We start from the raw sequence: 26003 nt of genomic DNA, 5'->3' as shown, positions 1-26003 counted from the left end.
TCCCTTATTCTCCGGGCAGAGCAGCTGAGCTGGCGCTGGGTGTGTTGTTACTTGCTGCTGACACAGGTCTATGCAGCATTGCCAACCCCATGTGTTAAAAAATCGTGAGTCAGGCTTCAAAAATCATGAGATTGGAGTACAAATCAGGAGATTTTTTTTTTAAATAGACCACTTTGGGGTTCATTTCAGTTTTGTCCTCTGCATTCTAAGCTTTTGAGGGGCACTTATGCTGCGTTTTCCCATCTTGTCTCTGCAGCCATGAGGACTAGGAACTTACTGTTTTAAAAATTAAAACGGAGATTTTCATGTAGTCACACACATCCAGGAGCTAGGGCTTTTAGAGTGTCTCTAAATATCATGACACTTGTGCTAAAATTGTGGGAGTTGACAACACTGCGAGAGTAAATTCCTACCGCTCCTCCCTCAAGAAAGGATGGCAGGCAATGTGTTTCAGAATTGCTGGACAGGGAGGGAGTTCCCACATTGTTGCGATTTGGGGCCTCATGAAGAGCAAAATGCAAACACGGGCAGGCCCTGCTGATGAAATTATACAGATAGACCAAAAGCTAAATACGAATAAATCTTCCATTCCTATGAATGGGCCAGATTCTGGTGTCAGTGCTACAATTAACTCTGCTGAAGCCAACAGCCAAGCTGCAGTATACTATGTACTGGCAGTTGTACAAAGAAATGGATTCCATAAAATGCAATGAGAAATAGCCATCAGCTGTTGTCTGAAGAGCCCTGTTTACAGTCATCCCCACTGAAAGCTCCAGTCCCCAGGGCTATCTAGACTGCGGGGAGGAGGAGGGGGGGGGTTGTTGTGGGTTTTTTTGTTTTGTTTTTTGTTGTTGCTCTATCTTTGTTCACAATGCCCTTTGATTGTGGTGCTCACCCAGCAGGGGAAACTGAAGCTGAAACATTAGGGACAATGGGATCAGGCGGTGATCCAGATGGATACATTGGGAACAAAATACTCTTAACTGCATTACTTTCAGCTAGCTGATTTGCCAGTTTGTATCAATTGCAGCAAGTCAAATTCGACCTGCTGCAGGCCACATGATCTCTGGTTGCCATGCTGGAGTAGCGTATGCTGAAGAATTCTTTTTGAGTGATATGCATGTGTTTGACGGGAGAGAGTTCATAGTAAATGTTACTAGAAGAAGCTACGTTAAGAGACCCAGTGGGCTGTTGCATGCTTGGGCGAATACACAGTTTTGATAGAATGTATGGATGGCACAGGCCTGCAAACCCTTCCACAGGTCTTAACTTTTGAAGTCCTGTTGAAATCAGGGTGGCTATTTTGTGCTTAAAGTAGAGCATGTGATTAAACCATTGCAGGCCTGGTACCTTAGATGTCACATGTATCACTTTTCATGCATTGCAATATAAATCTTGGGCTTCTCTGTGGTATTCTAACAACAGCAGGGCTATCCTTAGAGATTTGTCGGTCATTTCCATGTCAGCCTCCGCTTTGGGAGACAAGGTGATCGGAGCAGAGGGGTAACTGGCTATGTCTGAACTACACCACTGCATGAATTGCAGAGTGCACCAGAGTGCTGCTATCTAACTGCCCCATGTGGACGCTGCTGGCAGGAGCAGAAAGGTACCGCGTTCGCTTTAACGTAGACCTTTTAGTTTGCATCAGTAGCGTCCACACAGGGCAGTTAGAGTGCAACACTTTGGGGTGCTCTGCAGTTCACACCCCTGTGTAAACCATATTGTGGCTCAGTGTAGACTAGGGGTTCTCAAACGGGGGGTCAGGACCCCTCGGGGTCACGAGGTTATTACATGGGGGGTCGCGAGCTGTCAGCCTCCACTTCAAATCCCGCTTTGCATCCAGCATTTATAATGGTGTTAAATATATTAAAAAGTGTTTTTAATTTATAAGGGGGAGTCAAACTCAGAGGCTTGCTGTGTGAAAGGGGTCACCAGTGCAAAAGTTTGAGACCCACTGATGTAGACAAGCCCTAAGTCACAAAAATTCAGCTGATCTGCATTTGGCGTCCAAGTTGTTGGTCCTCAAATTATTATTACTATATTTAGCCCTGAACTAAATATTTTTGCCTCTTTTAAGCCAAGGGTGGGGGGCATTAGCAGCATGTGATAGTTTTTTTCTGACTGCTGAAACCCTTACTTTTCAAGTGAAATTTCTCAGGGCATTGAGTTTCACAACTCAGCCTTTTGGGAGGAACTTTAGGGTTACTTTGATGACAGCCATAGGACTAGGTGCTCCACTGAAGTAAAGTGCTACATCTTCGTGGATGAGAGTGGAACGGTGCCAGCTTTACACCATCAGAGCCCTATAATTTCTAGTTTTTTTTGGGGGGGGGGGGGATTAACTGAAAGATCGTTATTATTTTGGGATCTTTGGGGCATAGATTGTGTACTCTTGTGTTTGTACTGCACCCAGTGTGACCCCGATATGGAGCTTTCTGGTTGCTACTGCAGTGTATATGTGCTAATAATGTAAATATTAATGAAAAACAAGAATCACACCAGGTAGCCCTCCCAGTGTGATAGCTGCTTTATAGACTGATGTGAAAGCAAGAGGTATAATCCTAATCTGACTGAAGTCGATAGCAAACCTTCTGCTAAGAGAGCCTGCTGCTAGACTGCTTGATAAAGTGCAATATACTTCCCCGTCCATGTCCCAGTTTTTTAAACCCTGTCATACTTTGGCCTTCACAACATCGCCTGGTGATGAGTTCAAACAACACACAGTCAAATAATAGAAGAAGTACTTCCTTGTGTTTGTTTTAAACCTGCTGCCTATTAATTTCATTGGATGACCTCAGGTTATGGTGTTGTGTAAAGGGAAAAATAACTTCCTTACTCACTTTCGCCATACCTTTTATGATTTTATAGACCTTGATCATTCCCCGCCCCGCCTTAGCTGTCTCTTTTTTAAGCTGAACAGTCCCAATCTGTTGAATCTCTCCTCATATGGAAACTTCTCCCATCATTTATTTGGTATTCGCAGTCTAATTACAATCACAGCTTAATCCTGAAGAGTAGCTTGCAATACTATATGTATGAAACACGTTTCACAGCTTGACATGGAGCGTCACAAAAATGGATAGGAAATCATCATAAAACCAACAACTGATTACAGGGGAGCAAGAGGCTAGAAGTGGTCAATGCATGAAGTTAAGTGGGTTTGTTTTGTTTGAAGGGGCTTTTGAAAATGTTATGTCTAAAACATATGTAATTTCTTCATCTGAAGAAAGTCCACTGAGAATCAGTGTGGACTTTCATTTGCTTTGCGCTAGTCTTCAGAATAACTGTGCCATTAATGTTATCCCTGAAGTTTGAAGGGATGTTGTCAGATTAAAAGTCATGTTGAAAATATTGCTTACCTACATTGCAAATTACAGTTCATTAAAATGGAAAGAAATGTTAAAAACTAATTTAGGTCCTGATCCTGCCTTACTATATTCACATGAGTAGTCCAGTTGGGCCTACTCACATCTATAAAGCTAAGCAGGTAAGTAAGACCTTGAAGATTCAGGACCATACCTTTTTGCCACTTTTCTCTGAGGTTTCTAAAAAAAACCAGACCCATCAATTTCACTTTCACTTTCTAGACAACGTCATTGCCCGCTTCTGGTACACTAGCACCACGCTGCAATTTTTGAGCTGCAAACACCGAATCTGATTCAGTAACCCTCTCTTACACTGACGGACTGCTCACAAAGGCAGTGGTTACTCAACATGAGAATAGGTTGCAAAATCAGGCCATTTACAAGAGAAGGTTTTGCTTGTGTTAAAAGTGTGCAAACACACACACACACACAAACTCCCTATTTACAGGTCTGTATCATCTTACGCGGGGGTTCTGTTCCGCGGTTAGCATGTAAAGCGAAAACCGTGTATAGTCAAAATTACATTGAGTTGAATGGCAGGCAGAATCGGCCACACTACAGAAACAGTATTTAAATTGTTATTTTTCTCTTTTTTGTTTTTGCCAACCGCATAAAGCTGAAATCACGCATGTTAAGTGTGCGTAAGATGCAACAGACCTGTATAGTCTTAGTAATTTAAAAGTGTATGGAAATATTTCTCTTGGTCTTAAGGTTGCAAAAAACTGCATTTACAACTCATAAATTTGTGGTCAAGTTTCACTGTGTCCTTTTGAAGGAGACTTTACAAAGTATCTTAGAACTTAAGAGAAGATATATTAAGAGAAGTTGTCCTTCAACATGCAAGTTTATAAGATCTTTACATTAATGTTTATGATGGGCCCAATAAACTCTCTTTCTTTTTTTTTCATTGTCTTCTGCTTTGCAGGTTTATGACCGGCCCCCAAAGCATTCTGCTCTGCACTATGACCCAGGCCTCCAACAGGACTTCACCAGTGACACCTTAAAATCAAAGCACCAGCAAAAAAGCAGCAACCAGCACCATCTTGACTGGTCAGCAAGCTCTGACACTGGATCTGCTTCTCAAAGTTGCTTCCTCAATACAGAATCCAGCCGAGAAGCAGCTAGTGCCACTAAGGCTTCTGCTCAAGAGCCAGTTTCTTTCAGCAAGCCTCAGACAAAGAAATCTGGTGCAGGAAGCACATGGGGGCAGTTGTCAACCAATAATAAAGAGCTGGCTCTATGCAGTGCAGTTCCATCGCCCAATAACAGCACTGCAGCATCCCAGCCTAGCAATCCTTCCGAGTGCAATGGGCTTTCGCCTCTAGTGGATAAAGAGGGAGGAGGCCAAATGGAGATCCCAGACCAACCCACTGGGAATACAAAGAAGAAATCCAGCAAAAAAGACTTAATAAACCACACCATCCAAAACACAGATGCAGAATGGGTGAAAAATGCTCAAAAAGCATTTGAGAGCAAAACCCATGACAGCATGGAAAGGAAAAAGGAATCCTATTCAACAGACAAAATGCTGGAAGCATCACCCTTGAGGCAGAACCCAAGTTCTGCCAATGGTTCTGAGAGTGACACCAGTCACGTACGAATTACTATCCCAATAAAGACTCCGACAGCAGATATGTCTGGCCACAAAAGGAAAAAAAGGCAATCTGCAAAATCTTCAGCAGATAAAATTATCCAGGAAAAAAGCCTACCTTCTGGACTTCCCATGAGCAGTGAAGTAGCAAACAGGACTAGTTCACAACTGGAGGCAAGCAAAAAAGATCTCCGAGCCACAAAGCAAGGGAAAATTCCTGAGAATGAGTCCCCATTGACAGCTATTGAGAGCAGTGGGGTCATTGACAAAGCTCCCTCAAACAGTGCAAGTAGGCTCAGAAAATCTGCAGCTGCAACTTCCATGTCCGCTCCTAACAATCTTTCTGCATCTAGTAAGTTGCCAGAAGTCCAGCACCCAAAACTTGCAGCAAAACGGAGATGGACCTGCAGCAAACCTAAAAACATGCTTCAAGAAACCTCCGTGGCTACATCTGAGAAGCTGATGGTAGAGCCTCCTTCAGCCTATCCCATCACTCCATCTAGCCCTCTGTATACCAATACAGACAGTCTTACAGTGATTACACCCATCAAGAAAAAAAGAGGACGACCAAAGAAACAGCCTTTGCTCACCGTCGAAACCATCCATGAGGGAACCTCCACCAGCCCGGTCAGTCCAATCAATCGAGAATTTCCAGGCACAAAGAAAAGGAAGAGGAGACGGAATCTGGCTAAGCTGGCCCAGATGGTCCCAGGGGAGGACAAATCCATCAGTGAACTGAAGTTTCACAAAAAGGTCGGCAAGCTGGGTGTATTGGATAAGAAGACCATCAAGACCATCAACAAGATGAAGACCCTCAAGAGGAAGAATATTCTGAATCAGATCTTGTCCTGCTCCAGCAACATAGCTTTGAAAACAAAAGCCCAGCCACCATCCAGCACAGGGCCTGCAACCATCGAAGCCAGACTAGGGAAGCAAATAAATGTCAGCAAGAGGGGGACTATCTACATTGGCAAAAAACGGGGCAGGAAGCCAAGAGCAGAGCTGCAGCCCCCTCCAGAAGAACCTAAGACAGTCATCAAGCACTCAAGGCCTGTTTCGAGCCAGCCAGAAAACCCAGCAGTGCCTTCCAACTTGCAGTCACTTGTGGCATTGTCACCAGCAGCTATTCATCCGCTTTCAACACAGTTAGTGGGGTCTAATGGCAACCTTAGCCCTGCAAGTACTGAAACAAATTTTTCAGAGTTAAAAACTATGCCAAATCTTCAACCCATCAGTGCTCTTCCTACAAAAACCCAGAAAGGAATGCACAGTGGAACTTGGAAGCTGTCTCCACCCAGGTTAATGGCTAACTCACCTTCTCATCTGTGTGAAATAGGTTCTCTGAAAGAAGTCACATTGTCACCAGTGAGTGAGTCTCACAGTGAGGAAACCATACCAAGCGACAGTGGAATAGGTACGGACAATAACAGCACTTCTGACCAAGCAGAAAAAAGCTCAGAATCCCGCAGGAGGTACTCTTTTGATTTCTGTACCCTGGACAATCCAGAGGCCATACCATCTGACACCAGCACAAAGAACAGGCATGGTCACCGGCAGAAGCATCTCATTGTTGATAACTTTCTTGCTCACGAGAGCATTAAAAAGCCAAAGCACAAGAGGAAAAGGAAAAGCCTGCAGAACAGAGATGACCTCCAGTTTCTTGCAGATCTCGAGGAGCTCATCAACAAGTTTCAAGTGTTCAGGATCTCCCATAGAAGCTACACGTTTTACCATGAAAATCCATATCCTAGCATTTTCAGGATTAATTTTGATCACTATTACCCTGTGCCATATATCCAGTATGACCCATTGCTCTATCTTCGCAGGACCTCTGACATGAAGTCTAAGAAGAAGCGTGGTAGACCTGCCAAAACCAATGACACCATGACAAAGGTGCCTTTTTTACAAGGGTTCGGTTACCCTATTCCCAGTGGGAGTTACTATGCACCCTATGGAATGCCTTACACATCAATGCCTATGATGAATCTTGGTTACTACGGTCAGTATCCAGCTCCTTTGTACCTGTCCCACACACTTGGAGCAGCTTCCCCATTTATGAGGCCCGCAGTGCCCCCACCCCAGTTCCATTCAAGCTCTCATATGAAGATGTCCACCACTGCCAAGCATAAAGCCAAACATGGAGTGCACCTGCAGACGCCTGTGGGAATGAGCCTTGGAGACATGCAGTCCTCCTTGGCGCCTCCAAAGGTTGGAGGAACAAGCCTTTCTAGTGGCCGACTTCACAAAAGAAAACACAAACATAAGCACAAGCATAAGGATGAGCGGATATTGGGGGCACATGAAGATCTGAGTGGTCTTTTTGCTAGCAAGTCCACCGGCTTTTCCAGCCATGCCATCAGCGAAAGGCTAAGTGGCTCAGACAAAGAACTCTCCTTGCTCAATGAGAAAAGCAAACATAAGGAGAAACAGAAGCACCAGCATTGTGAAACGGGACACAAAGGCTCAAAGAGTAACTTTGAAGTGGATACACTGTCTACATTATCGCTTTCTGATGCCCAGCAGTGGACGCAGAGCAAAGATAAAAGTGACTCGAGCAACGATCCCATTGACTCTTGCACAAAGAGATACTCGGGTAACACTGAGAGTAATGCAAGGTCAGAGTCCCTGGACATGTTTGGTGAAATCAGTTCCTCCAGCGAAAAGCGGGACAATGATGCAAGTGGGAATAAAAGAAGAAGCTTTGAAGGGTTTGGAACTTACAGGGAAAAGGACATTCAATCTTTCAGGATGAATAGGAAGGACAGAAGTACCTATGATTCTTCAGCCTCTTCAGGTAAGCCCTGAATTTTTAACCTGAACAAAAAGGAGCGTGGCATTCTCAACTGTTATGTTCCTTTTTAAAAGCTAGTCACTTATTTCTCTGTCATTATATAATTAAACCCCCATGATTATCCAAACTTTGGAAAGAATGTTGGCTAGATCTAAAGCCAAAACCTTTTAAAGACATATTGTTACTGCATAACATTTTTATAAATACTTTCTCTGTTTCTCTCCTATTTATCCTCACTTCTTATCTTTCTTTTGAAAATCTCTTGGGCACTGGATTCCACAGCAATCACTGCTATAGGTAACTGCTAGCAAAGAGAGCACTGCAGACTTTCCTGTTGATGGAATCCAGTACCTCTCACCGTAGTGAATTGAGTCTTTGCTTGCACAGCCCTTGGAAGTAGAGCCATCATACTAAAGAAAGATTTTCTCCTATGGCATGGAGGGCCTACAGAAGATGCCTGTTGATCACTAGTCTTAGTCCCATTAGGTGTGATGGGAGTTAAATGGTAATTGTGGGACACTGAGCCATCCCTACTAGTTGTGTGTTGTAGTGCCAATCAAGAGACCCAGGTATCCCAGCGATAGGCTGGTTTTGGATGGGTAAACAGGCAGAGTCCCCTGTTAGAATCCTAGTCTAATTCTCTCACTTTCAGGTCAGCAGGAGTCATGCAGAGTCATGCACTGCAGACCAGGGTGGTAACAGGGGGAGCCTGGCGTCACTGAAGCAATAAGGCCTAGATGATTAAGGAGCAAGATTGATTGATTTTTAGCACTTATGGCTTAGAAGGTTAGGTGGGACTGGGAGGAAGGAGGAGACTTGAAGTTCCATTTGGAGGTTCAGGGCTTCTCTTCCCCACACAGAAGAAGAAAGGGACCGGAACCTTGTCTGCAGACAGAATTGGATTTTGCATTATAAAGCTGCCTTCCTGATAATGACACGGAGACAGGTGTTTTGCTGCAGCGTAAACAACTTTGCCTTGGGAGCAGGTCCGGAACTCCTGCACCATCAGATATCCCATTGCTGTATCATACAACACATTTCACGCTTGGTTTCTGGAGGCACATGCACCTTATTGGGATGGCCAAGTCTGGAGGAGATTCAGAGCTGGATTCTGATATGCTAGAGAGGCATTTCAAATTTGGGTGATTCCTGGCCTCGAAAATGAAGGGGCAGAATTGCTGTTGGGGAAGGCCCTGGGAGGCAGCCTGCCTGTATGAGATTCTTAGGCTTTTGATTAAGAGCCAAATACTGCTCATGTTTTAGTTAACTGGATTACTCCATTTCTTTCACTGTGACTAGGATCTGGCCTTAAGTAAAGAACAGCAAAGTTTTAAATGGAAGAGTTACTCGGTAAAGTACATACATCAAATATTCTTCCTGCCCTCCCTCCCCCTGGTGTACTAGGCAAATACACCTCTACCTCGATATAACACTGTCCTCAGAAGCCAAAAAATCTTATCTTGTTATAGGTGAAACTGCATTATATTGAACATGCTTTGTTCCACCGGAGCGTGCACCTTGCCTCCCCGGAGCACTGTGTTACCACGTTATATCTGAATTCGTGTTATATCGGGTCGCGTTATATCAGGGTAGAGGTGTAGTCACAGTTTGACCAGTCTGTAATCGTTAGTCAACAGAAAACCAGCTAGCAGTTTGGAAATATATCCATAAAAATCGCCACATGAACACAGACCAATTGTAACAAGTGTGTGACGTACAGAAATGCTGGAATGAGGCTGAATTTATTTCCTGGTCAAAGGCAAACCAGCATGAATGAGTCAGTTACAAAATGATGATATGTCATGTCCTAATGCATAAGTGTTCAGAGCCTCCAGCATTTTTATCCTGAGTACATGCTGGACATTACTGATTTCTCCAATATGGTAGCAGTTGCACTTGTAGGCACTTTCATTTTCATGAACCGGAAGAACTGCTGAATATTAATTTTCCAAGCTGATCCATTTAATATATGGAAAGAACATTCTAAAGAGGGAAAAAAAAACTAAAATAACTAGGGACACTTTGAAACTGAGCCCTAAAATCCCCCTACATTTCCCACCAAACTGACTTTTAGTTCGGCTGAGGGTAGCATTGTTTGTTAATAAAAAGCCTGATTCATTTTGTTTTCCCTTGGTGCATTATTGATGTCGATACAGACTAAGATGAAGTGGTTAGACCTATGGTTTCTGCTTCTCTAAACTCACTGTTCCAACTTTCAAAAATTGTTTTATATTTAAACTGGAGAATTTCTTACTTTCATGACTGTTAAAAGGTGTTGTTCCCCCATGACCTCATCCATCAAATTGCAGATTATGAACTGTTTTCTTCATTGTCAAAGTATTATTTAGATGGAAAAATCATCCACATTTACGTAACCAGAGCCAGCTAACCAGGGCCATAACTTGCACTACAAGAGGAAAAATATTAAAATTAAAGAGCTTTGCCAAGAAAGATCTGGAGCCAAAACCGCTCATTAACGTCCAAGAACATCTGTCCGCTTATGGTTTTCTAAGATCTCAATGCAACCTTGTTTTTTTGCCTTTCCCCTTCACTGATATTCCCAGTTGCAGTCTGCTTTTGAAATTGTCCACAGCTATTAAGTGGTGTCCACTGAGGACGGATTAAACTTTTCCATGATAACCTTGACCTTCTTTCTCCTAATTCACCTTGTATTTCATGGAACTGAGAGCCAGGAAAACACTGTGAAACATGTAGTCCTCCAGCTGGAGGCTGACCCGTAGCTGTGATAGTTCTCATCATCAGGCAGTTTTATCTCCCACTATTTACCTATAACACAGACCAATGATAACAAAAGGCTTCCTGAATATTCAGACTAAAGTTTAATGCAGATTCACATCAGACTTTCAGTTCAGCATTGTCCTATCCTGGTAAACCTTATTGCATGGTGTTTCAGTCACATGTCCTCAGCAGTATATGTGCACCATTTATATCTCCAGGTTCCTCTTTACTATACGTTACTGGAGGTAAGATATGCAACTAAAAGTCTGCAGTGTAAGGAGACAGTCGTGATAAAAGTCAGGCGAGAACCACTTAAGGCTGTCGAGTGCCCATATGCTCCTAACAGTTTTCAGTGTAATGTGCTGCTGAAAATGCCATTTCATTTTTTAAAAATCACTGTTTGTATTCCAGTAGGACCTGAAGGCCCCAGTAGAGATTAGAAGCCCACTGGGCTAAGAATCGGTCACACACAGAGCAAGAGACAGTCCCTGCCCTGAAGAGCTTATCTTAGTAGACAAAAGGATCAAAGAATCATGATCCCCATTTTACAGATAAGAAATAGAGATATTCAGTGATTTGTATCACATGCAGGGTATAATGAGGGAAGTATAATAGCAGTTCCTTCCCTCCTCCCGCCCTCCCATAACGTGCTGTAACGTGCTGTAACGATAAATACATTAAAGCTTATGAAGCCCATAGCTACTCTGGCCATGGAGGTCCTATAAGTACCATAGCTAGATGCTATCTGATTAAATATAGGTTGTGAGTATAAGGGAGACAGCAGCAAAGACTGATAACCAAAAAGCCACTCTGTACAGTCCTGTATTTCTGTGTATCCCTTTCTTGAGACTGATCATGATCTAGGGGTTAGTTTATGCCTAGATTATCTCTGCAGGTCTTTGTAACTGAAGATTACACAGGAAGAGATTATCTAGCACGCATATCAGACATCCTGGCTCAAACATCAGCTAATAAGGACATGGTTTTCATCAGATACAGTGTGGGTACTATGCACAGTCAATTTGCAGGAGTATAAAGTTAATCTGTGCAGCTATTAAGAAAGGTGGTAATCATCAATCTCCAAGTGTCAGGTATTTAGCATGATGAACATGCTATATAAATTAATACTTAACTCACCTACAAAATATCCTGTAGTCCCATCCTCCGCCACTCTACATGGCACCAGTTTAACTCAAATGTTCAGTGGAATCAATATCGCCTTTAGATCACAGATGGGAAGCACAAGCAGATGAAGCTAAGAGAACCAGCAAAGCAGTCAAACCAAGCTCTAGGTATCAGCCAATGTCTGCTAGGACATACAAGAGATCTGTCTGTCTGTCTAGCTTTTTAACAGTTGACCCCAAACATGACAAAGGGAGAGTAGGAGAAATATTGGGCTAAGGATCTTGAACAAGTGATACAGTGAAATGGATGCATAACCATTCTAATGCTGATACAGTCTGAACTCCTTTAAGGCAATTCTGCAAACACACGAGTGAGTGGCTTAACTCCCTTGAGTAGTTCTGTTTTACTCAACAGGACTTCTCCCATCACTAAAGTTACCCTCAGGCTTAAGTGTTTGTAGGAATGGGCCGTCTACACAGCACAGAATAAATCTCTGGAAATCCTCACCAAATAGTGTTCCCTGATTTAAAACAAGACTTGATTTGCACATAAACAAGCATGGCAAACTGTTGGCAAAGTCAAAACCTGTTTTGTTTTTTTGAGGGATGGCCGACACTGTTCTCTGGTGCTGCTGCACACTCTCAATGGGCAGCTGGAGAGAGCTACTTTTCACTAGTGGGTAAAGCGATTCCTCTTTCTGTGTGTACAGAGAAGGTAGCCAAATAGTATTAGTCCACCCCAAATATTGCTGTGGCTTGCTGAATATCGTATGCTGATTGCCTACTCTGCAGTGAAGAAGTTATTGGATGAATAGCGGCAACATTTTTTTCAAAAAAGATGTTTGATTAATGCTTTCTTTTTGGTGAATGTTTTCTCATTCAACCTGCTCTGAGATATCTATATGTATCTCTATGCTGATCAGATATTATGTGTATAGATTATATGTATTATTATTGATTTGTTTGGTATTATCAAAGCATCTAAGGCCCCCAGTCGTGAACCTACATTGTGCTCAGTGATGTAAAAATACAGACCAAATTGTGTGTGTGTGTTCCCTGCTCTGCCACAGACCTCCTATTAGACCTAGTCAGATTACTTAGTCAATCTGAGCCCCATCTGTTAAATGGGGGTAGTTACACCTTCCTACCTTGAAGGAGTATTGTGCAGATAAGTTCATTAAAGATTGTTACTGTGCAGATACTTCAGGGATGGGGCCAGAGAAGTCCCTGAGATAGAAACAAACATGATATCCGGGTGATCAATTTATTTTCCCATATATGTTTGACACATTAACTACCTTCACTCTGCCCACAAATTCATCTCCACTGTGTCTGCTTCTCACATTCAAAGCCCTGAGCAACTTAAAAGTCAGAAGTTTGCTTCTGTCCATAGGATCTGAGGGAAGAACAGGTAATATTCAGTTACAGGTTGAAGGTTTGATATGTCATGGCTCAGCAGGGCTTTCATGGGAGCTTTACCCATTCTTTATGTATTCATTCACCTGCATTACAGTGTCTGTCTAGGCCCCTAGATGCTTAGGGATCTCTTAAAAATGCAACTACAAACTAATTGGCTCCATGGTCTCAGAAAAGATCTCCTGGGCCTTTAGGTTACATTGCTGTCTGGTTTGCTTTCTGCAGTGTTAGTTATAGGCCACTGCAAAAGCAGAAAGGCATACAAGCCTGACCATTGCTCTGCTCTAGTCAGGCACTTCCTATGTAGAAGGGATGAAGAGAGAAAATAATAGACTGACAGGAGGATTACAAAGAAACAATGAATCAATATGGATCAGTCCAAAAGGCAGCAGCCTCAGCACAGCAGCTGCCTATCAGTATGAAGTTTTTGTAGGCATCACGGCAACGGAGGGTTAAGAGCATTTTAATTAACAGCTTTAGCTTGATTTACTGCAACATTAACGTTAAATAATAATTTAGAGAAAAGAGCCTTCCTTTTCGAGAGCAGACACAAATTGACTTGACTGAGAAAGACAAACACAGAGCAATTCCCAGGTAGGTTTAGAAAGAGAGTGATCCTAGGGGAGAAGTTTTGGATTTCTTTTGCGTCTTCAAAGTGAGTCTTTACATTTAAGTAAGCATTTGAGAAGGCTGAAGAAATCTTAATAGGAATCTACAGTGTTGCTTAGTGGATGGCATGCAGCGGTTTGCACTTTGCTTCAGTACAAAATCGGACTTAATTAGCACATAGATTAGTGCTAATTGCAAGAAACTCGGGGAGCACAGATGACTGACTGCAATACAACGTCAACTGTTAAACCAAGGAAGGGCTAGATGGCTCATAGGAGTTCAGTAATGAGAGATTTAGGCTGGCAGGTCACTGGTTAACATCTGGTCTACAATAATAGTGACCGAAAGTCCAGTAAGGGTGCTCACATCATAGTGATGCTGGAATACAACCATAATTATGCGGTTGCATGATCAGTCAAACAAAGCCTTTATATAACCAAGTTAAATAAATAGCCAGTTTTGCTTTACATGGGGACCTGGCCAAGATGACTCATAAATTGCAGTATCTGTCATGTGTGATATCTATTAAACTGTCTGTAACTGGAGTAACTGCACTGGCCCCAGTGGAGAGATTTCTGGTTGACTTCGCTGTAAGTGATATTGAAAGCTGACCAAACCACCCTTAGACAGCACTAGAAAGCTACTGGGCACACCGAGGTACATGAATCATGTATGGAACATTAAACAGATAGGAAGTGGAATAGCTCAGGAATTGTGAAATGGACTATTGAGGTTTTTCACCTCTAGGTCACCCAAGGTTGCTGAGGATGGAGAGTTGTTACCATCTGGTGGTTGTTTGGTAGCCTACCTGAAGTCATATGGTTTTACCCCAACTGCCAGGAGTTGGGAGATTTCATCTCATGAAAGCTACAACCACCCCTGTCCTCCCGGTTGGCATTCCCAGCAGAAAGATGATGACAATGTGCATGGAGTGATGCTCTTACTTGGTTGCCTTTGGAGTGGATAGGGAAGCTTGTCCTGCCACTACATATTCTGTGGAGAAAGAGGAGATTTCTGTCATTCATATAGTTCCAAGCCCATGAAATTCATTCAGTGTGTCTCATCTCACCCACCCAAGTGCCCTCAGAAGTTTAGTCTTGTAACATCTTTCACTCCAGCAAAGTGTCTCCCCCCTCTTTGTTAAATTTTATGGGATAGATTGTGGATCTGGTGCAAAGCAACCAGAAAGCCAGATCAAGCCTTATCCCTTGCTTAGGATGAATCTCCAGATGGCACAGAGCCGTCATTGTGGTTCTCTGTTGTCATCCATCCTGGCTTCCAGCACAGTGGGAGAAGGGGGCATCACAAAAGTCCCTCTGCACTCCAACTATTCTTAGGAGGCAGAAAAATCCCTTGGGGCTGTGGACAGCCGGGTATAAATAAAAGCAGCGTTTAAACTGCTATCAGAGGGGTAGCCATGTTAGTCTGGATCTGTAAAAGCAGCAAAGAGTCCTGTGGCACCTTGTAGACTAACAGACGTATTGGAGCATGAGCTTTCATGGGTGAATACCCACTTCGTCAGATGCATTTAAACTGCTGTAGCTTACTTCAGAGACTGGATCAGCCCTTGGCCTACCCTGGGATCCTCTTTCCCAGTCTGTGTTGATCATAGCTTGGACTCTGCTCACAACTGGGGCGTATGTGTATCTTCACATCCTTTGTTGTTTTAATCATAATTTTAAAATAAAAGCCTGGGAGGGTTGCAGATTTGAGGAAAAAAAGATTAGTGCAAATTTCCTGTTTTTGTGCTTAACACAAAACCTCAAAATCACTTTGAACAAGTTCCCTGACCTCAGGTGTATATGAGAGTGTGGGTGGAGTCATACATTTCCCAAATGGTCCCTCTAGAATGTACACCAAAGAAATTGTCTCCAGGCAAGGCAGAGTAGAGTTTGTGCATGTGTGTGCAATACCCTGTTACCTCTACACCAGCCCAGTATGTTGGAACACAGACCTTGTTCTTTCTATGAAGTGATCTGAATGGCACAAATGAGGTACAATCCAAACTTTGAGACATTTTCAACAGGATGTGTCTGTGAGATGCTAGGCAGACACTGGGAATTGCCAGCCTGCTTTTGGGATTTGTTGTCATTCTGTTGATTTGGTTTTTATGACCGTATCTCCCTAAAAAAGGAGATTGGATTGCATTAAAATATATGGCACAATCTGATCTAATCTTCTTCTTAAAAATTAATGCACAGCATTATATAGTAGAGTGTGCATTTCGCAAGCACAGCACTCACTAGCTCCTACAGTGCACCGTAACAGTAGTATGTGTGGTAAGATAGATCTTACTAATGATACTGTGCAATGCAGCTGCTAGTTAGTAAAGCAGCAAGGGGTATGTGGTCAGTGAGGCAACCCTGGGTGTGTGGTTCCAAGTAACAATGATTTCCTCCCACGCTGAAAATATACCCATTAAAGTTAGCCATGTGAGCTGCCCAAGTTCTTTCATAAAAGGATGAACTTGGAAATATTTAACAGAGTCATTCTTGTGTTAAAAACAGTGAGAAGTCTGGTGGCACCTTAAAAACTAACAGATTTATTTGGCATAAGCTTTCGTGGGTAAAAACCCCCACTTCTTGTGATGCAACATTTTTTACCCATGAAAGCTTATGCCCAAGTAAATCTGTTAGTCTTTAAGGTGACATCGGACTCCTCGTTGTTTTTGTGGATACAGGCTAACACAGCTAGCCCTCTGATTCTTCTGTTAGGGTGTGGGTAGAGAAGGAGGCAGTAGTCCAGATTCTTCTCTCATTTAAATCAGGATTAACTCTAATTGAAGTAACAAGGTTCTCTATCATATAAAATCAGTGTGAATTAGGCCCAGATTCAGGATTCTTGAGTTCTCTTCCAAGATCTGCTACTGCCTAGCTGCATAACTTCAGTAAGTTACTTAATCTCTCCTGGTTTTCCCTTTGAGAGGATAGTATTAAAATACTTGTCTACTTCTCATGGGTGCTGCACAACTTGAATTAATTAATGCCGATAAAGTGCTTTGAAATACTGGAGTAAAAGGACCCAAAGAATTATTGTTACTTTACTGCTTTTTCTGCTTCAGTTTTCGTGCCTGACCTGAACATAAAGTTAGGCAGCAGCGAACGTTTCTGCATGCTCTCGTTCAGCAGCTTTTGTGACTCAGGAAGCCTAATTAAAATGTGAATGCTATTGGTATGTTTATACTGTTCTAAATGTTCAGGGGAGGAGACATCACTTCATCACTAGTCTTTCTTCTGTTTCTTAATATATTGCCCGACTAAGTCCCCACTTACCCAGTGTTTAGTGTTTATACAGGATGTGCAACAGGATAGAGGGAGATATAATAGTCATCCTATGATTTACAGAAGACCTAATTAATCCCCAGTGACAATGCCACATAGAACAGGGACTCCTCCTGAGCCCTTGAAACTGTTATCTCTCAACTCTTTCATTCCTCTGTTTTCTCATTACGACTGATGTTAATTATAGTGATGTAGTTTTAGTCACTGGCAAGACACACCCAAGAGAACGCTGCTGTCTCCCAGCTAGTCTCTCCATGGAGTTGGTGTTGGTTTAGCATACAAACTCATTGAATCCAGTCTCTAGGTTACTCTGTTTCATCAAATCAAATAGCTCATTAGGCAGCTACTCAGGTTTAATTGTTTTTTGGTAAGTAAACACATCAGCACAGAGTGCATAAACTCCCTAGCCAAGCACTTACCCTTTACTGCCTGAAAAACTCCTTGTAACCCCAGGTTTGTGCTTCCATGTTTAGAAGCTAATGGATTACATAGAGCAGAGAGGGTGCCATTAACAATGGATGGTGTAAATATACCCGCTGAAGTCGGCAAGCACAGACCCCTGCAATGTGATGGGTATAAACCTTTGTGACTCTGGCACACTCCTGTGACCAGGAAATAACATTTATTCTTTTTCTATCACCCCTGTTTCCGCCCCCCATTACAGATGGTATTTAACTTAAGATTTCCATTCCTTTCCCCCCCATTATTAGAAATGGAAATGCAATGAAGATCCAAGTAAATTTATCTACTGTGAGTGATCAATTGTCCATTTTTTAATGGGGTCCTCTGCAAATTAGCTCTTAGACTCAAGTTCAGACAGGAATGACACTCACATAAGCGCAACTCGCACTGGCCTGCTTAAACCCAGGGTTATGAGTTCAATCCTTGAGGGGGCCATTTAGGGATCTGGAGTAAAAATCTGTCAGGGATGGTACTTGGTCCTGCTGTGAAGGCAGGGGACTGGACTCAGTGACCTTTCAAGGTCCCTTCCAGTTCTGTGAGATAGGTATATCTCCATATTAACTCTGTTGACTTAATGGAAGCCAGTGGAATTGCATTCATTTTACACCAGCTCTGCAGTAGGCTCTTTATTGCTAATGGCTACATAAAGACAACAGTGTACCACTGTGTTTGAGTCTCAGTAGCTCTTACTACAATGCTGGCAACAAAGGTATGAATAGACACAGAAGATGGAAATAGACAAATACTGACGGTCATCTAGCCCACACCTCTACCAATATGGAATTGTACTCAGTAGTATGTTCTTCAGATATTTTTCCAGATCAGTTTTAAATGACTGAAATAAAGTGGATTCCACCACTTTCCTGGCAGGCTATTCCACAGTCGGATAGACCTCACTGTTAGGACAGAGTTTCTTAATATTAAACCTCCTATTTATATTCAGCTAGTGGTGTTATACATTTTAACACAACTGTCAGACCAACATTCTTTAGACTTTGCCAGTGTACTATAATTTTGTAATTCTTGCCATGTTTAAAATTGAGTAAAAGCACTTCAGAGGAATATGAAATTCATCAGAAGGATCATTGCAGCTTTACAAATCTATATTAATAACCGAAAAAAACACTGAGCCCGCTTTCTTGTAACTAGGAATGTACCAAATCCACACTGTGTCCCTAATATTTTACCTTAAAAGATCAAATTGCAACTTGGGTTATCTTTCAGTAGGAACTTTATAGATTTTCCCAGCTTCCAAGGGAGTTCTTTAGAGAGTCTTGTTTCATCCAAATGACATTGTTCTCTTGATGAATATCACACTCCTACAAGGAAATTTGCCAGTCGGGGATTACATGGTTTAAAAGGTCCTAGAAGATAATGTAAAAGAGAGAGACTGAGAGATTTGCAGAAGATGGTTTGTGTAATTCACACAAAAAGGAAAAAAAACAGTTTCTAAGAAACATGGAGGTGATGATAGCTGATCAGGCACATATGCGTTTGTAATTAAGCAGATGTCAGCTTGATGTATTACAGAGTATATGACACACGCACTTTTGTGTTCGTATATTTGATGCATAATGATTGCTACATTGCATCCACATAGCCCAGTATTCTGTCTCTGACTGTGGCTAATATCAAATCCTTCAGAGAAAGGTGCAAGAGGAAGACAGATAATTATGGAATAACAGGACCATAGGGGAGATTTCCTAACCCACCTTATTTAGAGGTTGGTTTTTGCCCTGAAGCATGAGGATTTCTCCCCCCCCCCCCAAAAAAAAAAAACCCTAATGTAATTGTAGATGTTCTCATCATCTTCAGTCAGTCCAAATCTCCTAGAGTTTCTGGCATCTTGTAATACTGTGGTTGAATCTTTCTGCGAAACTGAAGGGAAAATGTGACACAGATCGCCAGGAAACACCAGAAAAGAAATGGTCAAAGGTAGGTGTCTTCATGAAAAACAACATTTCTTTTGAATTTTTGTTTTTCCTCTTGGGTGAGCAGTCTTAGAGTAGACCCATTGGTGGCTATAGGAAATCAGATCTATGAAAAAGATTCCCATCTTTAAAAAGTGGATTTTTAACCATTAACCATTGCCAAATTTTGGCCAAGTAGTTGATGTTCTCTTAAGCAATCAGCTATGGATCAGCTACAAAGAACAGCTGTTGTACTTTCCTGAAGCTTTAGGCTAGGGAAATAAATAATGTGGGAGAAAGCTGTTGCAAGATATTGTTGCAATTAAGATAAAGAGCCAGATCCCAACTGGTGGAGGTATGCCGACTGGCACCAGCCAAGGTTCTAACCCCTAGTTCTTTAGCTGTATTACTAAAAAAAACCCTTTAGCATATCAAAATCAGAATAATAATTCACCATTTATGCTGTTTTGTTTTTAGCTGTCACTTGACTTTGTCAAAGGAGCTGTGAGGGTCAGTTTCACTTTCCATTTATATTCCATTATTACTTTCTACTTCTTGCACACTGTCATGATTTTTAAGAGCAGGTTTAAGAGTAGAAGAACACAGTGTAGCGTTTAAATGTAAAAACATTTTTCACTGGACTTTTTTAATGTCATAAAAACATTTTATGTCCATGGAGTTGACGCTGTCCTTCTACTATCCTCAATTTCAAGCAAAAAATCTTGTCTCTGAGTCAAACTTGACTAACCCTGTTGGTAGATGAATATTCCTCATAGAAGAAGAGCCAAAAGGAAGCCACACTAATTCAGAACTTTTACAAGACACTCTCTCTTTTCGGGGGAATTTTGCTTCTCTTGCTATTTTGTTTGTTAAAAAATAACGTTTAGTGATGTCTAATCTTCAGGAATGCACCTCATCATCCAGCCCACAAACTGCTGGCAAAATAATAACCCCTTTATAGAATGTACTGTTAGGATTGGTTTGTTTTTTCCTTCAGAGGTATAAATCACAGCCTTAAGTTTTTGCAAATTAAAACACAGGCTTTGCACTGGAAAGTTGGTTCTGTTTCCACTGGCCAAACATTCTCTGCCCCTTCCAGAAAAACTGTGGATGCTGGGCTGGCCACAGTTCGTCTTTGAAGTCATTTGCAATCTTTATGCTGCCAAACAAAAACATAAATGGTTTATTAAGTGGCAATGTTAACCATGTTGTGTATGGATTTTGCAGATGGCACCTCTCTGCTTTGTTTTACTGATACAGCCTATTTGAATGGTATTCAGAGGACCAGCACAAAGACTATAAGCCACTTAAGCTCTCAAAATAAGATGAAAGTGGGACTTAAGTGTTGAATGGGTCTTATGCTGGCCATCTACACAAGAATAAATTGTACCCTGTGACCACAGTGGGAAAAAACTGTTGAATGGGCATGCATTCCAGCATATTGCCCAGTGTCTTTTAAACTACTTCTTTTCATTTGAAGTGCCATGTTATTGCTGAACAGCCAAACAGAGTCACAATTGCTGCTTGGGCCACTGAGTTAATTTGTAAGTACTAGTGTGTTTCTCAATGGTAAGGAAATGGAAATGGACCACTCCTTGTTGGTCTCCTTTCTTCGAGAACTAGTTTGACTTGATTGTCTGTTGAATGTAACTTGAAGCTTTAATCAAGCAAATGTTCTTTTGCGTGGAATAACTGAAAGTTACCGGCATGTGAAACATTTGCAAATCTTGTGTTAATCTTGGATTTTTGTCACCACCGTCTCTGTGCTCATTTCTTGTGCAATGTTTCTTTTCCCATTGATACGATACCATCTTTGCTACTCTGACAAAGGGCTATATACATGCTGAGAGCCCAGAACAGATGTTTTGGACAGCTTTCATTCAATTTGCCAAAATTCAGTCATAAAACTGCTTGTGGTTATTAAAGATTATATGGCATTTTTTCAGGAGAGTGGTAAGTGTGTTTGCTCCGATGCGTCCTGTCCTTAACTATTGTGGTACCCAACCACGTTTTCCCTATTATACTATAATGTGGCTCATATTTGCCTCTGTTTCCCCCACATGATTAGCTTTACATATCCACTAACTGACCTGTGCTTTCCCAAGGGAGAGTACCATTCACTTTCCATTTTCACTAGTGTAACTGAGAGAAAAGTTTGGCCTACATGCTCTATAATGAGAGCTGCCTGCACTGTCAACCTTTTTCTTCCTCCCATTACTGCTCTACCATATGGCAGCTTCACAGGAAAGAACTGTATTTCATGCATTCTAAGTGGGATTTCTCCATCCGCCCCTCTCCAAAATACCAGGCAGAACTGCAATTGCTTCTGTTGATATTAAAATACAAAACTGGACCCAAGGCCTGACATCCTTACTCAGTTGGAACTCCCATTGAAGGTAATGAAATTATTCCATATTTATACTGAGGTAATGAAGAGCAAAAAATAGCCCCCTGAAAATGTTGCCTTGTAAAGAATTGAGTAATTGCACAGGACTTTGCCCAGCATTGACACATACAATCTGATCAGGATGTGGGACACAGATACTCTTAAAGGAAAGATACATTAATACACAAAGTTGCGGGACACACAGTTCCAAATTCTGGTCTCACTGACACTGGTCTAAACCTGGGGTTTCTCCACTGATTTTTGAATTGATGGAACCAAGAATAGAACTTGGTCTGTATCCCGCCTCCCTTCGCTCAGGAGATGGAAGCAAGAATAGAGGACGCAATGTGGACACATTGCAGAGGACTCTGGTTTTCCATCACTAGCATTAGATGAAGTTGACACCTGGTCATTGACGCAACAGTCCAATACAGGAATCTGTGTTAGCAGACATTCTTTATTTAGCAAATGTTCTAAAGGCTGGTCTCCATTATTTGCACACTCTACTTCCCTTGCCCTCTATCAGTGATTATTTTATGTGGTCATTTACAAACAAATGTTTCTAGCATCCATTGCCTTTATAGCTGGGTGCCATTACAAAACCGGCCACACCATTAATCACTGCAACCATTGCCAAATGGATCCCACTCATCTGTACACCCAGGAAAATGCCTAGTTAAATAAACATGTCTTGCAGCATGTCTGGAGAGTCACTTCACTTGATCTTTGGCTGGTGGGAAAGAGTGAGTTTCAGACTTGGAGATCCTCTGAAAACACTCATCCATGGCCTCAGAGTGTTCATACCTAGCAACTGAGTGCTCCAACCACTCTGAGCCCCTGTGATGGGGCACGGAGAAGGTGGATGAATTCAGATGAATAACCCTGTTTCTAAGTTGTTTCCAGGGAGTGTGTGGCTGTTGCAGAAATTTAATTGTCATGCTATTCATCTCTTTGTGTTAATAGATTCATACAATCATAGTAAGGTAGGACAGATCATCTAGTCCAGTCTCCTGCACTGAGGCAGGATTAAATATTATCTAGACCATCCCTGACAAGTGTTTGTCTAACCTGCTCTTAAAAACCTCAATGATGGAGATTCCACAACCTCCCTAGGTAATTTGTTCTAGTGCTTACCTAACCTGACAGTTAGGAAGCTTTTCCTAATTTCTAACCTAAATCTCCTTTGCTGCAATTTAAACCTATCACTACTTGTCCTGTCTGTTCACAGTAGTTAAGGAGAACAATTTATCACCCTTCTCTTTATAACAATCTTGTATGTACTTGAAAATTGTTATCATGTCCCTTCTCAATCTTCTCTTTTCTAGAATAAACAAACCTAATTTTTTCAATCTTTCCTACAGGTCATATTTTCTAGACCTTTAGTCATTTTTGTTGCTCTTCTCTGAACTTTCTTCAATTTGTCTACATCTTTGCTGAAGTGTGGTGCCCAAAACTGGACACAGTACTCCGGCTGAGGCCTTATCAGTGCTGAGTAGAGTGGAAGAATTGCTACTTATGTCTTCCTCACAATACTCCCACTAATACATCCCAGACTGTTTTTTGCAACAGTATTGTATTGTTGACTCCTATTTAGTTGGGATCCATTGAAACCCCCAGATCCTTTTCTGCAGTACTCCTTCTGAGGCGGTCATTTCCCATTTTGCATTTATACAATTGATTATTCCTTCCTAAGTGAGGTCCTTTTCATCCTATTTATTTCAAACCATTATTTCAGTTTGTCCAAATCATTTTGAATTCTAATCATGTCCTCTAAAGCACTTGCAACCCTTTCTGTCCTGATATCATCCACAATTTTGTAAGTGTACTCTCTATGCCATTATCCAACATCATTTGTGAAGATATGCCCTTCCAGCTTGATTGTGAACCATTAATAATTAGTCTCTAAGTACACTTAGAGTACACTCGTAGCTGAAGTTGCCTATCTTACATCTACCCACCCACCCCCCAGTGTAGACCAGCCCTTAGATCGATCTTCCTCCTCACCCCAGTGTAGACCAGGCCTTAGGCTATGTCTGTACTACAGACCCACCTTACAGCATCACAGGTGTACTGCTACAGCTACACACCTATAAGAACTCCCATGTAGCTGCTTTGCTGCTGGCATAATTAAACCACTCCCAATGAGCAGAGTTAGCTATATTGGCAGGAAAGCATCTCCCACCAACTTAGTGCTGTCCACACTGGTACTTTTCTCGGTGCACCTTTTGTTAGTCAGGCTGTGTTCTAGTGGGGAAAGAGACAGGAAGCTGCTAGGAGCCATGCGACACAAACTTAATCGGTATGCATGACATATGGTGCCAGTTGTCCAGGGAAATTAACTAGGGCTAAGGAAGGCAAAGTTTTACTTCATCCCAGTTGGAATTTACACCTGTACTTAACTCACTTTAGCGGATATGAGACCCAATGTTCCTGTTGTTTATACCAGTACTATAACGGTGTGTTTATGGCCAGTCCTGTGTTGCCTACTGCTGCTTGCCCTATTGGCATTTTCATGCAGATGTTCCTTGCTTTCAGAATTTTACCAGGGAATTAGCCAAACTTTGGAATTTCTAGATTTGTTTTTGAGGACTTCTTTCTCCTCAAAGGCATAGAAAATTAGTGTTGGAAGCCTGTGCAAAGTGGAACGAAAACTAAACCAAGAGTGTAGATCAGTTCAGGAGGCATCATTGTTTGCTGCCTGTATTAACTTTGGACTTCAATAGCAACAAGATAGCTTGGCTTGTATTTGAGTTCTGAAGCTCTGACATTCAAGAAGATCCAAATCAAACAGACCAGAGCATGTAAATAATTAAACCACACAAAAAAACTATGCTGAAAAATAATGTGACAGGTCAGACCTAACTCCACTAAAGCCAGGCATTCGGAGTTAATCCATCTTCACCTCACTTAGTGTTGCATCATAGATGGTAGAATCATACAATATCAGGGTTGGAAGGGACCTCAGGAGGTCATCTAGTCCAACTCCCTGCTCAAAGCAAGACCAAACCCCAACTAAGTTGTGTAAGGTAAGCTATGTAAGGTAGCTCACTGTTAGAGGAATGTTGTAGTAGGCTCAAGGATGAGTCAAGGACACAGCCTTAAAAAGTTACTAGCACTTCATAAAAAATATAAGCTGGAAGGGGATGGCTTGAAGGGGAGACTACAACGGGTTGTACTGAAGGGTGAACTGTCAGGGTGGAAGGAGGTTACTAATGGAGTTCCTCAAGGATCAGTTTTGGGACCAATCTTATTTAACCTTTTTATTACTGACCTTGGCACAAAAAGCAGGAATGTGCTTGTAAAGTTTGCAGATGACACAAAGCTGGGAGGTATTGCTAACACAGAGAAGGACCGGGATATCATACAGGACGATCTGGATGACCTTGTAAACTGGAGTAATAGTAATAGGATGAAATTTAATAGTGAAAAGTGCAAGGTCATGCACTTAGGGATTAATAATAAGAATTTTAGATATACATTGGGGACACATCAGTTGGAAGCAACAGAGGAGGAGAAGGACCTTGGAGTATTGGTTGATCACAGGATGACTATAAGCCGCCAATGTGATATGGCCGTTAAAAAGCTAATGCGGTTTTAGGATGCATCGGGCGAGGTATTTCCAGCAAAGATAAGGAGGTGTTAGTACCGTTATATAAGGCACTGGTGAGACCTCATGTGGAATACTGTGTGCAGTTCTGGTCTCCCATGTTTAAGAAGGATGAATTCAAACTGGAACAGGTTCAGAGAAGGGCTACTAGGATGATCCGAGGAATGGAAAACCTGTTTTATGAAAGGAGACTCAAAGAGCTTGGCTTGTTTAGCCTAACCAAAAGAAGGTTGAGGGGGGATATACTTGCTCTTTATAAATATATCAGAGAGATTAATATTAGGGAGGGAGAGGAATTATTTAAGTTTAGTACCAGTGTAAACACAAGAACAAATGGGTATAAACTGGACACTAGGAAGTTTAGACTTGAAATTAGACAAAGGTTTCTAATCATTAGAGGAGTGAAATTCTGGAACAGCCTTCCAAGGGGAGTAGGGGGGGCAAAAGACATCTGGCTTTAAGACTAAGCTTGATAAGTTTATGGAAGGGATGGTATGATGGGATAGCTTAATTTTGGCAATTGATCTTTGATTATTAGCAGGTAAGTATGCCCAGTGGTCTGTGATGGGATGTTAGATGGGATGGGATCTGAGTTACTGCAGAGAGTTCTTTCCTGAGTGCTGGCTGGTGAGTCTTGCCCACATGCTCAGGGCTTAGCTAATCGCCATATTTGGGGTCAGGAAGGAATTTTCCTCTGGGGCAGATTGGCAGAGGCCCTGGAG

At 41.9% G+C, this 26003-nt stretch overlaps 1 protein-coding gene across 1 annotated transcript in view; it reads left to right on the top strand.

Annotated features, from left to right (window-relative positions):
- SETBP1 (SET binding protein 1) overlaps positions 1-26003 on the top strand; it is a 330296-nt gene that overhangs the window by 228877 nt on the left and 75416 nt on the right. Inside the window, exon 3 of the mRNA XM_030567249.1 lies at positions 4291-7750. Coding sequence (XP_030423109.1) covers positions 4291-7750 — 3460 coding nt within the window. The remainder of the gene's footprint in view (positions 1-4290; positions 7751-26003) is intronic.

The sequence above is a fragment of the Gopherus evgoodei genome, chromosome 6 (genome assembly GCF_007399415.2).
Source record: "Gopherus evgoodei ecotype Sinaloan lineage chromosome 6, rGopEvg1_v1.p, whole genome shotgun sequence".
NCBI classification, from domain to species: domain Eukaryota; kingdom Metazoa; phylum Chordata; order Testudines; family Testudinidae; genus Gopherus; species Gopherus evgoodei.
Note: the sequence above shows the minus strand (reverse complement) of the source record. Positions and strands in the feature narration are given on the sequence as shown.